This window comes from Elgaria multicarinata, chromosome 21 (genome assembly GCF_023053635.1).
Source record: "Elgaria multicarinata webbii isolate HBS135686 ecotype San Diego chromosome 21, rElgMul1.1.pri, whole genome shotgun sequence".
Classification (NCBI taxonomy): domain Eukaryota; kingdom Metazoa; phylum Chordata; class Lepidosauria; order Squamata; family Anguidae; genus Elgaria; species Elgaria multicarinata.
Genome location: NC_086191.1, coordinates 9,878,956 through 9,893,917, shown reverse-complemented (window position 1 = coordinate 9,893,917; position 14,962 = coordinate 9,878,956). Strand labels below are relative to the sequence as shown.

The 14,962-nt window shown below is 49.6% G+C and overlaps 1 protein-coding gene across 1 annotated transcript; it reads left to right on the top strand.

Annotated features, from left to right (window-relative positions):
* Positions 1-2,538: 2,538 nt before the first annotated feature.
* On the top strand, positions 2,539-13,788 carry MUC1 (mucin 1, cell surface associated). Its single transcript, XM_063146264.1, has 6 exons — positions 2,539-4,242; positions 5,220-5,293; positions 7,257-7,402; positions 8,181-8,299; positions 8,997-9,146; positions 13,720-13,788. Exons 1-6 carry the CDS (start codon positions 2,539-2,541, stop codon positions 13,786-13,788), a joined length of 2,262 nt encoding a protein of 753 aa, XP_063002334.1.
* The last annotated feature ends 1,174 nt before the right edge of the window (positions 13,789-14,962 follow it).

Below are 14,962 nucleotides of genomic sequence, written 5' to 3'. Positions count from 1 at the left end.
TTGCGTAGGGGAAGGCTTTCGCGTAGGACAAGCGTCTGCTTCATCAAAAGCCCACAAATGGATTCCTTTTCAGTTCTCCCTTTCATCTGGATTCTTGGCCCAGGACAGCGTGATAAGATGAAAGCAACTCATTACTAGGATGTGGCGATTTACCTCTCGGAGAGGCACTGGACAGAGATTTGAAAAGAACAACTAGTTCTGTCCTCTGGGGGTGGGGAACGGCCTTCAGGGTTTCAGACAGAGTGTCTTTCCTGGCACTACCTGGAGTTGCTCCGAATCGAACCCGGGACCTTCTGCATGCAGAATGGGCTCTACCACTGAATTATGGCCCTTTCCCTAAAAAGGAACTAAGATTCCAGTCCCCATGGTTCTGAGTAAAAGGTCTATTTAAATAGGTACCTGCCCTATACGGCATTAAATCCTTGGGCCATCTAGCCCAGTATTTTCTACACTGACTGTCAGCGGCTCTCCGGAGGATCGAATCTGGAATCTTTAGCAAGGAAAATACATGCTCTGAGCTATGTCCTTAAAAAAAAATGAAAGACGGTTCTAGTCCTCATTGTTGTGAACAAAGGGCTGATTTAAACAGGAACCTAAGAAGCTGATTTACACTAAGTCAGTCCTCAGGTCCACCTAGCCTGCTATTTTCAGCACTGACTGGCAGCAAAAAAAATACTACAACTCCCAGCATGCTGGACTGGATGGACCTTTGGTCCTCAGAACCTCCATTTTCCAGTGCAGTTTATCTGAGCGCCAGATAAATTGTTGGGCAAACAACAGAGGAAAGGTGTTTACCTTCACATTCCACTTTGGGGTTTCCTGGAAGTATCCGTCTGGCCAGCGACGTTAACAGGACGCTGATCAAAACAAAGCCCTGGTCAGTTGCAGGAGGCATGCTTCTTATCGATGGCTATTTGTAACAATCGCCAAACAAGACATGCCTGTAGAAGCAGTGGGCTTTTCGAATATCGGTTGACGACAGACAAATGGCAGGAGAGAGTGGCGGATTTCCTGGCGGCGTCACAGCTCAGTGGTAGAGTGACCACTTTGCATGCAGAAGGTCCCAGATTTGGGCTGGTAAAATTCCTGCCCGAAACCCTGGGCTGCAGCTGCCAGACGGTGTCATAGAATCATAGAACCACAGAGTTGGAAGGGGCCTCTAAGGCCATCGAGTCCAACCCCTTGCTGAATGCAGGAATCCACATTAAAGCATCCCTGACAGATGGCTGTCCAGCTGCCTCTTGAATGCTCTCCACCTTTAGGGTGGGAGAGTCCATGACCTCCCTAGGTCATTGGTTCCACTGTTGTAAAGCTCTAACAGTTTTTCCTGATGTTTTGTCATACCGCTCTAACAGTCAGGAAGTTTTTCCTGCTGTCCAGCCAGAACCCGGCTTCCTGTAACTTGAGCCCATTATTCTGTGTCCTGCATTCTGGGATGATCCAGAAGAGATCCTGGCCCTCCCTGTGTGACAACCATTTTCATTTCTGGCTTTCGTGTAGTTTCTCCCACCCACCCACCACCACCCCTAGAAGGTCAGAATGCTTCTCCCAAGACTGGCAGGATGACCATTCAGCCAAAATATGCTGGTCTTGTTGGTAGTTTGGCCCCGCCCTGTTCTGTGTTCAGCCCCGCCCATCACTGGAAAGCAGCCCCCAAGATCTTCTCCCAACTGGAATTCAGCCCTCAGGTTGAAAGAGGTTCAGGGCTGCAGGCAAACTGAGATTTCCCCCATCACCTGCTCCCTAATCCTTTTATTAACTGGAAATGGCGGGGATTGAAACTGGGGCCTTCCCCTGGGCTCTGTGGCCCGTTTGTCTGCTTAATGGTTGCTTCAGATGTGACAGGCCCAAGGGTTAGGATTCCCAATTCCATTCATCTCAGAAAGGAACCAGGGCCGGATCTACACTACTGCTTTAAAGAGCTTTATAACAGTTTTAAGTGCCTTAAAGCAGTTAAAGCGCTTTATAACTGTTATAAAGCGCTTTACAGCAGTAGTGTAGATCTGGCCCAGGAGAGGCACAAATGAGCCAGACTCATTTGTGAGTCTTATTTGGGGAAGGGCGCTGAGAACCGCGTCGGCTGCTTTCTTCAGGGACTGCTCCTGGCAGCCACCACGTTGTGTTTTACCCATAATGCTTTGGAGGTTGCATGACTCTAGGGCATTCTGGGCAATGGCAATGGCAGCCACTAGGAGAGGAGCGTCATTTGCCCGTTATGTTTCTTCCACCATCGCCACAGGCGATGGCAAAAGAAATGGTTAAAAAAAAAATTGCAGGAGAGATAGGAACCAACAACTCCTGGGAACAAACATGAGCACCAAGAGAAAGGAAACACTAATGAACAAAACATCCCCAAACATCTGAGATGATTTCAACAAACCCAGTACAAAACAAATGAGGCTTTAAGTACCATTAAAGGAGCTCTCTGGGCGGTTTTGTGAACTGCCCAGAGAGCTCCGGCTATTGGGCGGTATAGAAATGTAATAAATAAATAAACACAGACAAGCAGAACCATGAAAGAAAAACAAAATGACAAATATGTTCCTTTTTTCTCCAGCCGCTGCCACCGACACAGACACATCACCAGCTGCCGACACTGGCACCACAACACCAGCCATCGACATAGCCACATCACCAGCCGCCGACACAGGCACCACAACACCAGCCATCGACACAGACACATCACCAGCCGCCGACACTGGCACCACAACACCAGCCATCGACATAGCCACATCACCAGCCGCCGACACAGGCACCACAACACCAGCCATCGACACAGCCACATCACCAGCCGCCGACACTGGCACCACAACACCAGCCATCGACATAGCCACATCACCAGCCGCCGACACAGGCACCACAACACCAGCCATCGACACAGACACATCACCAGCCGCCGACACTGGCACCACAACACCAGCCATCGACATAGCCACATCACCAGCCGCCGACACAGGCACCACAACACCAGCCATCGACACAGACACATCACCAGCCGCCGACACTGGCACCACAACACCAGCCATCGACACAGACACATCACCAGCCGCCGACACAGGCACCACAACACCAGCCATCGACATAGACACATCACCAGCCGCTGACACAGGCACCACAACACCAGCCATCGACACAGCCACATCACCAGCCGCCGACACTGGCACCACAACACCAGCCATCGACACAGCCACATCACCAGCCGCCGACACAGGCACCACAACACCAGCCATCGACACAGACACATCACCAGCCGCCGACACAGGCACCACAACACCAGCCATCGACACAGACACATCACCAGCCGCCGACACTGGCACCACAACACCAGCCATCGACACAGACACATCACCAGCCGCCGACACTGGCACCACAACACCAGCCATCGACACAGACACATCACCAGCCGCCGACACTGGCACCACAACACCAGCCATCGACACAGCCACATCACCAGCCGCCGACACAGGCACCACAACACCAGCCATCGACACAGCCACATCACCAGCCGCCGACACAGGCACCACAACACCAGCCATCGACACAGCCACATCACCAGCCGCCGACACAGGCACCACAACACCAGCCATCGACACAGCCACATCACCAGCCGCCGACACAGGCACCACAACACCAGCCATCGACACAGCCACATCACCAGCCGCCGACACAGGCACCACAACACCAGCCATCGACACAGCCACATCACCAGCCGCCGACACAGGCACCACAACACCAGCCATCGACACAGCCACATCACCAGCCGCCGACACAGGCACCACAACACCAGCCATCGACACAGCCACATCACCAGCCGCCGACACAGGCACCACAACACCAGCCATCGACACAGGCACCACAACACCAGCCATCGACACAGACACATCACCAGCCATCGACACAGGCACCACAACACCAGCCATCGACACAGCCACATCACCAGCCGCCGACACAGGCACCACATCACCAGCCGCCGACACAGGCACCACAACACCAGCCATTGACACAGCCACATCACCAGCTCCCGCCACCGAGACGGCCACCACTCCCGGCACCGATAAAACGCCCGCCACAACAGCCCCAGGGACAACCTTGACAACCCCCCATGCCACCTCAACGCAAACTCCCACATCTCCAGTTGTAGCTTATCTCAGTTACCACATCACCAACGAGGACTTTAATGACAATTTGCTGTATCCAAACACCGCAGATTTCATTAAACTGAACACTACAATTGGGAAAATGGTAAGTGTTGCAGCCTTCACACAACCGAAGGGGAAGGAGGTCATCTGGGGAGTCCTTGCTGGTTCACACCCTTCCAGGCTGATCACAGAGGGTCACCTAGGTAATCCGTCTGAAATTTCTCAGAAAAAAATTGGCTGAGAACATCCCTGAGAATTTTATACTTGGGGCTTTGTGGGAACTGTTGGGGTAAAATCCAACGGGGCGCTTAGGCCTCCGCCAATTCCCGTCTGCAAGAGGGACCCGCCACTCGCGCAATGAAGATTTATCATTCGCAGGGCAACGGGAAACGAGCAAAAACAACCGTTCCTGTGATGGGGCAGGTCAGCGGGGCTGGCCTGAAGGCACTCCACCATCCTGTCCCGATCGGGAAACGAGCATTTCTGTTTGTTTCAGGACTTCCTCTGGGAACTGCTGGATCCCCATTGCCCAAGTGATGAGTCCAGCTTGAGCAACGGGTTGGGCAGGGCACCCCCCCCGGATTGTGCAACCCAATCTGCAGTGGACAAGAGCCCCCGCTACGCAGATTACACTACGACAAACTGGTTTTACCATTGTCTTCTCCCTGTTGGGCCCCCGGGGTGGTGCTATTTCTTCGAAAGCACGAACGGCGATAGCGGCTGCCCGTTCGCGTCGTTTCAAATCGAAAGCAAGTTTCTAGCCCTTATTGTTGCGGGGAAAGGGTTTGGATAAAAATAGTTCAGGGGACCCCAGAAACTGGAGAGGAGGCCGAATAAAACTCCAGTTTGTTGGGGTATGGGTATGTGAGTGTGTGGGAGACCTGAGCGCCCCGCCACTAATAGATGTGGGAGGAAATATCCAAAATAAGAATAAGCCCACGTGTCTTTGGCACATCACAGAATTGGGTTCACAAGGCATTGCTTCTACCCGCCCTACACCTCAGCCATACCTTGAGTCTCAGAGAATTAGTTCTGATCCTAATCCAATCTTCTCTCTCTTCTCCCCTGTTCTTTCCACAGTACAATGCAGTTTATAACTGTACGAACTGCACTTACCATCAAATCTATCTTGGATACAATGTGCTATCATTCAGGTATGGAACGGAGTTAAAGAGAACGACCTTTCTGGTCCCAAAAATTCTGGAATGATGATTAAAGGGCCGGGTAAAAGGGCCATTTTGGAATCTCTGGTAGTCACAAGAACAAGGGCAGATTCACCTGGCCTGCCTCCCAGATCCCTTCTTGTTCATGTCCTGTTTCTATGGCATAGCTGCTCAAGCTTAAGAAACAGCTGCCCACCCCCATGCACTTCAATCCCCTTTAGCTCTGCTCAACTCTAGCCCACCTCACACCAAAAGCAATGTGGCTACCAACCCTGGAGGCACAGCGGCAACTCTGACATTGTGGTAATGTAAACTGCACACATACTGGAATATCATAGAATCCTAGAATAGCAGAGTTGGAAGGGGCCTACAAGGCCATCGAGTCCAACCCCCTGCTCAATGCAGGAATCCACCCTACAGCATACTTGACAGATGGTTGTCCAGCTGCCTCTTGAAGGCCTCTAGTGTGGGAGAGCCCACAACCTCCCTAGGTCACTGTTTCCATTGTCGTACTGCTCTAACAGTCAGGAAGTTTTTCCTGATGTCCAGCTGGAATCTGGCTTCCTGTAACTTGAGCCCGTTATTCCGTGTCCTGCACTCTGGGACGATTGAGAAGAGATCCTGGCCCTCCTCTGTGTGACAACCTTTTAAGTATTGAAGAGTGCTATCATGTCTCCCCCCAATCTTCTCTTCTCCAGGCTAAACATATAAACATAAATATAGAGCAGAGGTGGGCAGAAAGTAGAACCCCAGGTGTTTTGGACTTCAATTCCCAGCATTCCTGAACATTAGTTATGCTGGCAGGGGCTTCTGGGAATGTACCTTCCACCCATCTCTACTGTAGAAGTGTAGAAGCAAGACCAGGTTACTTTAATTATTATTATTATTATTATTATTATTATTAATAATAATAATAATAATAATTTTATTTCTTACCCGCCTCTCCATTTTGATCGAGGCGGGGAACAGCAGTAAGTATAAAATACATAAAATACTAATTAAAAACATGGTATACACTGTTAAAACATGCTAAAAAATCCTAAAAACATCCTAAAATTTCTCCACTTGAAATGGAGTAAGCGTTTGACTTTGCTTCTTTGTTCACCAAGGTCATTTAAAAAATAATAATAAAACTTACGGTGTTTGAACCTCTCACTTTTAACACCCGCATTTTCACTGCACGTTTTCTGGTTTTGTTGTAGCGTTGGAATTTCATGCTGTTTTTCAAATTTTATGTTTCGTCTTGTGTCTGAATTATTTATTTATTTATTATTTATTTATTTAGAATATTTATATACCGCTCCCCATTGAAAAAATTCAAAAAAATGTTTGCGTATGTATTTATCGGCAAGCCACCCAAACACCTTTGTGTTCCATGACAAATGGCATAAATTGAAGAAGCAAAAAACTCTGGGTGGTGCAAAAAGGCCGGGGCTGGGGGTGGTCTGCCCCCTCAATGTGCCCACACAACCATTTCGATACACACGTGCAAAATTGGGTCTGAACTGTACAGTTGCTCTGCTCAGATCTAGGCTGTGACATTTCAAATTCAGTCTTTGCATTCTTGCGTGTAACTTAACCCTCATCATCACTCCAAGTTCTTTAGCATTGCAGGTATTTGAGGATGGCTTTGGCAGGCACCAAGCATATTACCTCATAGATGGTTTGCAGCCAAACCCAAAGTGCCATGGCATGCCAGCTATTCAGTGCAAATGCATGTAGTGTGACATGTAACAGTATAACATGCAATAGTATATAGTTACATACTACATACCATTGCATATTATTAAATGCTCCCGCAGGCTTCAGGCAGAGAATGGTGTTTTTCCAAGCCCCACAATTTGAGATTGTTTTATTTAGAGTTGCTTTGCTCTACTAAGTTATGGGGCTGTGTGGGTATGAAGCTGTGTCTCCCAGATACTTGAATGTGCTGTCTTCTCTTTCTAAAACATAGTCCAGGATCGGTGCAAGTAAACTCAGAGTTATACTTCAAGAATAACAAGAACACCTCCAAGGAAGACTTTCCGAAAGTGTTGGCAAGCGTTTTGGACAAGGCATCGCCAACAGATAAACAGGACTTGTTACTGATATCCATCGAAGGTGAATGGTTTATTGACAAGCGTGGGCCTCGATATCATAGCAAGACAGTCTCAGGGCTAAATATATGCCATGGATCTCGGGGAGAACAACCTGTAGTACAAGGCAGAATTCACTTTCTCAAAATCTCAGTTCTCTCCCTTTTTTTAACAAAATAAAAACCAAGTTAGCGTGTTTCTAGTCCTTATTGGCGCAAAGATATGCTTGAAACCCGTGGGCTATGGCTGCTGAAATGTCAGGAGCCAAATGGGGGCTGAAGGGGACTTGTGGGGCAATGTCAGTGGCCTTCCCCTGCCACCCTCGCTTGGCTAGCAGAACCAGAACAAACGCTGCAAAGGGCTGCAAAAGGCATTGTGCAAACTGCAGCCTCTGCAGTTGTCCCTCCAAGTTGCAGAATCTGTTTTTTCTAGGTGTGGAATTTGGATGGCACAACTGTATATTAAAAGAATGAAAATATCAGAGAATCCAAAAGAGGGAGCTTTAGAAAACATCAGAGAATCTAAAAGAGGGAGCTTTAGAAAACATCAGAGAATCCAAGAGGGAGCTTTAGAAAACATCAGAGAATCTAAAAAAGGGAGCTTTAGACTCCACCCTTAGAAATAGTAGCCCCACCCACTTGCCCATGTCTTTACCCGGGACGCCTTTCACTTACCTTGGGGCTTGACTGTGGATTGCCCTGATGGATGCGAGTTTGCTGAACCAAGCCCGGAAGTCGCCTTCACCCTGACACTCCCCCAACACCACCTGGCTGGGCCCACTAACATCTCTTCCCCTTTTGCAGGATCCAAGAACGCACCTGGCATTCCCAGCACTCCTGAAAATGTCCCAGGCTGGGGCATTGCTCTGCTTGTCCTAGTTTGCGTCCTTGTGCTGCTGGCCCTCATTGCCTGCCTGGTGTGGGTGAGTATCTCAAACCTCCTTGGGTGCAAAAAGTGCAACCTGGGTGCTGAGGGGTGGAGCTTGGCAGACCAGGAGGTGGAGCCTGGTGGCATATAGGCGGAGCCAAGCAGAGCCTGGTGGTACCTGGCTCTTCGGGGGAACCCAAAAAGCCCCCTGCTGGATCACTCCTAGTCCTGCATCTTGTTCCCCCACATTGGCTGATAGGGGCGTCATTAACTGTGGCCCCACGAGGCCTGTCCCTGAATCTATTTTCTGGGGGCCCGGATCTACTTCCAGGAGCGCTGAATATCTGATGGTGCCCAGAGAATGTTTTTTTTTTTAAGTGTAATTGCTGGGCAGGGGGCATTTTTAGGAGGGATCACAGCTGAGGAGAGAAAGCTTCATCCTCCCCTTCTCATATGTTGCAACCCCCAGCGTGGCAAAGAAACTTAGGAAAAACATTTCAATTGGCGCACTTGGAAGGTTTAATTGCCATCCTCATGGTGCTACAAAATCCTACACGTAAGTCTCCCTGAACTCAATAAATGGGTAAAAGATGGCAGCCTCAAACTCTAATTTGCCCCATAGTTTCTAGCTATTGCACTTACTTGAAAAATTAAAGACATCCCCACCTCTCTCTCTCTCTCTCTCTCTCTCTCTCTCGTCTGCCTAATCTGGGCCTCCCACACTCTTCTTCTCCTCTGTTTCCCACTCCCAGTTCATATACTGGTGCCGACGGAACCAGCGAGGTAGCCTGGATATTCTCAGCTCCCGGGACGCCTACCATCCCATGAGCGAGTACCCTACGTACCACACGCACGGGCGGTACATGGGTCCCAGCAACAACAAGCAAAATCCTTACAACGAGGTGAGCGGAAAACGGAAACCTACAGGCAAGGCGTTGAGGGTAGGCACAGTCGGGCCCCTGCTGAGGGTCCACACCCCAGCAGAGGCACTGTGACAAAAATCCCCTCGGCTTCAGCTTTGCAACCTGCTTGCCCACTTGCCTCTCAGTCTGTCAAGCAAGCAAGTAGGAGCCATGATGAGGAAGAGGAGCAGTGGCAAGGGTACCTGGTGACAAGAAGGTGTCTTGCCCAATGGCCCTCAGAAACCTGGAACCTGCACACCAAATCCAAGGGGTTGGACTGGATGACCTTTGAGGTCCCTTCAAACCCTATGATGCTGTATTTGCTTTTAAGTTAACAGCATCTGCAGGCAAAATCATATCGGAATGATAATAGCGCAGGGAAGGGTTCACATTCCTACCTCACGTTGTTTCCCCAGTGATCGCTCTCCCTCCACAAGCTGCTATTTGGGGTGGGGGATATCACTCATATTGGAAAAGGGTTGAGAAGAAACCCCCCACAACACAGTCTCTATCTGATTCCCCACCCCACCCCAACCCCCCACAGGAGATGCCAGTTATGGCTCTGTCGCATCGCATGTAGCTGCCACGGATATATTTATACAGCACCATCAATGCACACGGTGCTTTACAGAATGACAAGAGGGCAAGTTCCCTGCCCCAAGGAGCTTACAGATGAAAAATTCAACACAGGGGAGTCAACAGAGGGAGGGATACAGATGTGAAAAAGCCAGTAAAAAAGGGGGGCTTGAAAATGTCAGGGGAAAACCTGTTTTTGGGGGGAATGGGAATTCCTCCCCCCCCCCCAAGTCCTCACCCCATCAATTTTTCGGGGTTTCTCAGGTCTTCCTGTCTCTAGACCTTAAGAATTTTAGGACTTTGGTGTCTCATGACTCAGTGTTTTTGGGGTGGTGTTGGAAAGGGGGTGGGTTTGCCAGCCAGCCTGTGCCTGAAGTCCCTGCTAGCCTGTCAGAAAGAGCCACAAGCCTCCGACCTGTTGGCCGTCACAACTCAACGGCTTCTCTGAGCCGTCCGCTGTAAACCTCCCTGCTTTTCTCTGTTGCGGAGTTAATCTCTAACTGGACGGCTAAGCATGGGAAACGACAGCCGTACCCCATGCCGGCAACCCGCGGGGCTTCACCCTAGCAGGCCACTTTGGTCACTGTGCCCGCACCCAGGCCACAGTGGCCCTCCACCTTGCTGGAAGGGCTGCCTTCCTTTTCCCCTCCACCCCGGACGGCACAAGGGCTGTGGAACGGGGAACACCCCCGCGCAGGCCACTGACCCTCGGAGAAGGGCTGGCCTGACCGTCATGCCTGGTAGGCCGGTTACCTAGGCAACCTGCGCCAACTGACCCTAGCCGGAGCCTGTTCTTCCGTGTTTCGGCAGTAGGACAGGGAAGGAGGGGGGTGGTCATTGGATTTTTTACGGCATGGCGAGGTCGGCTAATGTCACCTCAGCCGCTTTGGCACTGCAACCTGCCCATTCTTTCCTGCCCAAGCCGGCCACATCTGTTCTGTTCCGTACACAGCTCTGCTGGACAAACACCAAATACGCAGCTCCTGCACTCGTGGGGCCTGGAGCTCTAGGAGGGAGGAAAGGGGGCAGGGAAAGGGTCCGGGTTGGAACTGGAGGCCCCTGAGATGGTTCCATCCTCCCCCAATAAATTAAGCAGGTGCCTTCCGCCAAGGTATCCCTTTTGCCCTTGGTGGGAGGCAGCACCTCAAGCTGGCCAAGCTGCTCCCCAACCTCATGACCGGCCAATGTTTACACACAACACTGAATCGCTTGTGTGATGTTTTTGGACACCGTCCATGCCTGTCCGCAGCAGCTGGGTGCTCCCAGCATTTTAAGCCTGCTAGGAAATGACACGAGAGGCCCAAGCACCTGGGGGTGGGGGTGGGCCAGTGAGCCGTTCAAGTCGGACAGTCGGTTATCGCAGATGCAGAATAATCCGGCACCCTGAGGTGCTCCTTTTCTCGAAATGGGGGACCCACCCATGCCTGCAGAATTCTAGCCCTCATTGTCCTAAGAGAGAGAAAAAAGTGCCCTTCGCGTGCCTCCGTTTCCTCTTAACTGGAGTGAAAGAAAAAGTGGGGAGAAGTGAGACCGACAGGGAGATAGCGGCAGCTTTGCTCTGGGAAATTATTCCCCTAATTGTGGGGATGGAGAGTGATTTCCCCGAATTATTTGCTCAGGCACTCCCTTTTCAACAGTCTACTCTCTGGTTGTGGGATTCTGTGATCAGGATGGTACAGATAGCGGTGTTTGTGTGGGTAAAAATACGTGATCGGCCCAGCACAGGCCACCTGCCCCAGCACCCGGCTTCCAACAGTGGTCAGCCAGATGTTCTTGTGAAGCTCACGACATGAACGAGGGGACTTCTCTGGAGCCAGACTGAAGCATCTACATACAATAGGGAGATATCGGCACACTGAGGGGTGCCCCAACCCTTGCAGAAATGCAAACTCCCACCCCCCCTCAACCAGGGGACGAAAAACCAGGAAGAGACAAATGAAGACAGAAAATGCTTATAAGGCATAAAATGCCTGACTGTTGGGTGGGGAATAGTATACCTGAGTGAGGAGGCGGGGAATGGAGTATCTTAAAAAGGGGCATGACTAGGGTTGCTATTTATTTATTTATTTATTACATTTCTATACCGCCCAATAGCCAGAGCTCTCTGGGCGGTTCACAATATAGGACTTTGCTATATTCTGAATCCACAAAACCGGGACAATTTTTTTTTTTGTGGGGGGGGGGGCTAGGATTTTTTTTAAAAAAACTGGGCAATATGTAAACGTCTAGGGAAAGAAAGAAAGCTATTTAAGCTTTAGTTATCTAACACTGCAATCCTATGTGTGTCTACTCAGAAACAAATCCTATTAAGTTAAATAGGATTTATTCCCAGGTAAGTATGCATAGGATTGCAGCCTAAAGCACTTAAGCACCTGCAAATAAATAATAGGAAAAGAACAGTTTAAGCTAACAAACAGAAAAAAATGACACTAAATTACATTTCTCCACTAGTTCTCAAAAGCTAGAGGAGACTTCAGTATGGAGACTTACACTCCACCGAGCAGGCTCAAGGCACCATTTCGGAGGTTGGAATTCCTCTGGTCGGCTGGAACAGGAATCAGGGATTCTTGACTGACTGGCCAGGACATTTTGGAAATGCTTGCAAACCGGGACATTCCCAGTTTTCCGGGACGTATGGCAACCCTAGGCATGACCGGCTGGCTAGCACTTTGCACTGCAACATCGTTGTTGCAGATCGTCCTTGTATAAATCTACAAGCCACATCCCATCTCGTAGATGCAGGATAGCTTGCAACAATATATATATGCCTAATCAATGCTAATAAATATTCTGAGAAACCAGAGGAAGAAGGGTGACACAGAAGGGACAAAGTTGTCCAAACTGCGTCACCCTCCTCAATAAGTGCCCCACAGTCACCTCTGAACTGGGTTGGCCTTATTTGCACACTCTCTAAGTTCCAACCATTGGAACATGCAAGCAGGTACATTTGTGGTTGTTTTAAAAACAACTTTTAATGACGAAGTGGCTCCTTCTAGTCTAGGAACAAGAGGCATAGCACTTCTTTCATGGTTCCCGGTGAGCAACACACCCTGGGAAAGAATTTTGCAAAATGTTCACGGACTGCCCTTTTCACCTCAGAAAGTCTCCGTGTTCTTACTGGGTTAGATTCAGATTTAGTCAGAGTAGACCCACTGGAGTGAGTCACTGATTTCAACGGATTTGAGTCACTGATTTCAAAGGATTACAAACCTGACTAAGTCTGACCAGCCCATGATATGGAGCTGTTGCCACACGACAACCTCAATTCCCTAATTTCCAGGGCATCCCACAAACCTTCCTTTGTGGATATTCTAATTTTCAGAGTTTAACACCCAGTTATAGAACGAGGAAAGTTATCAGGTCGAACACCGAAGCAAAAAAGGCATTATTCCATGCAGCTAGATTGTTACACTGGCCGTGCTACAAATCTCAGTGAGATGGGGTGGGATTTGAACCCGCCTCCCCCGGTTGAAAGACGCCAAGGAATCTGAATCGGTTTTCCAGCAGTTGGCCACTGTCAAAAGCAACCTGGTTGCACAGGGGGGGGGGGAATCAGGGGGCAGAACTATTCCTGGGTGCGGAGAGAAAAATCTCAGCTCTCTGGGCGGTTCACAAAAACTAGGAACAAAACTTAAGTGGAGGTACCCTCTCTTGATACCTAACGTGTTCCCTGACACTCATTATTTTTATTTTATTTTATCGGGGTGGTTTTTCAAAATTTAAACTTAAAAAAACAACACCTAGTTTACCTTCTGAGAAACAGGTGTTTTGTGACACAACCTACGGCAGCCATTTTTTGTGAAAAAGGAAGTCCCACCCCTACGGCAGCCATTTTGTGAGAGCACTCACCACACTTTCAACATTCCAAATGTGCTCGTAAAGGGGGACATGCCCTCAGCTCTTGGATATTGATATAGCAGGAGTTTCGCAAAGGTTCCTTATCGTCAAAGCACACCTGACTGCTCTAACCATTGGTATCTTCCCGTTTCTTCCACAGATCCCTCCGAAAAATGGTACCAGCCCGTTTTCTTTTACCAACCCTGCAATGGCCAACGAAGAACTGTAAGGGATGATTTTCCTAAACTTGGACATGGGGGGGGGGGGGGGTTGGCCGGGCCTCGGAACCCGGCTGGGCCAGGTTGATTGAGAAACGCATCAATAGGAAAATTCCTGGGCACAGGCGGGAAAGAATTGAAAACACCCACTTGCCCACTCACCTAGGGCGAACTGATTTGCCTGCAGAGAAACCTTGGCAATCGAAAGAGTATTTTTATAATTGGGAGGGCAGGGTGGGTGTGGTGTGGCCAAAAAACAACCCTCTTTGCTGCGAGCAAAGAAACCCTTCCAAAGTGATGGAGACTAAGCTGCTTTTGAGAGATGGCTCTGCAGAGCCGGCCACACCCCCCAGGCGCAGAGCATAACATTACAAGCCGGCGGAACTCACTGTCACAAGGAGCTCCAAAAATCAACGCGGGATTCGCCGGCGCTGGTAAACGTCACAGGGAAGAAGCAGAAGAGACTTCCAAGCTGCAGGCATCGAAGGCCCTATCACCGGTAGAAAGATGAACTTTACCGCTGAGCATCGGAAGATTTGGTTTCCCATCCTCTCTGCACCCACTATAACTGAACTTTATTCCTATTGTAATACGCTGAAAATGTACATATACATGTCAGGTTGGGGAGGTACATTATGAAATCTCTTCTTGGGATGCTCCCGGCTGAAGTCTGGCGAGGGCGAAGGGTGATTTTAGAAACTCTGAAGCTCTGAACCCTCTACCCAAAGTCTGCACTGACCTGCCAGCGGCAAGAGGTCCTTCCCACCTTGCGGGATGCAGAGTGGTGAGGTGTGTCAGGGGACTGCCCCCAACCCAAATTCTTCCCCATCTGCAAGAGTTCCAGAAAAGCCAAACCAGGATACATGAAGGAACAAAATGTATAAAATTAAACTTTAAAAATTGTGTGTGTGTGGGGGGGGAAATGCCTCCTTCTGTAGCAATCCAGTCCCCCTTGTCTGCTAAACCAACCTTCCCAATCTGGCGCCCTTCATTTAGGGTTCCAACTCCCATCCACCCCAGCTCAGGAATGATGGATGCTGCAGTCCAACATCTTTGAAGGGCATCAGGTATGGGAACGCTGCTGTAAATTTTCATAAGCTTGAAATGGCTGGGGGAGCGGGGACAACCAGCATTTTCTATGGGGGGTGTTTTTTTTATATATTTTGGAACCCAAATCTAGCAGGG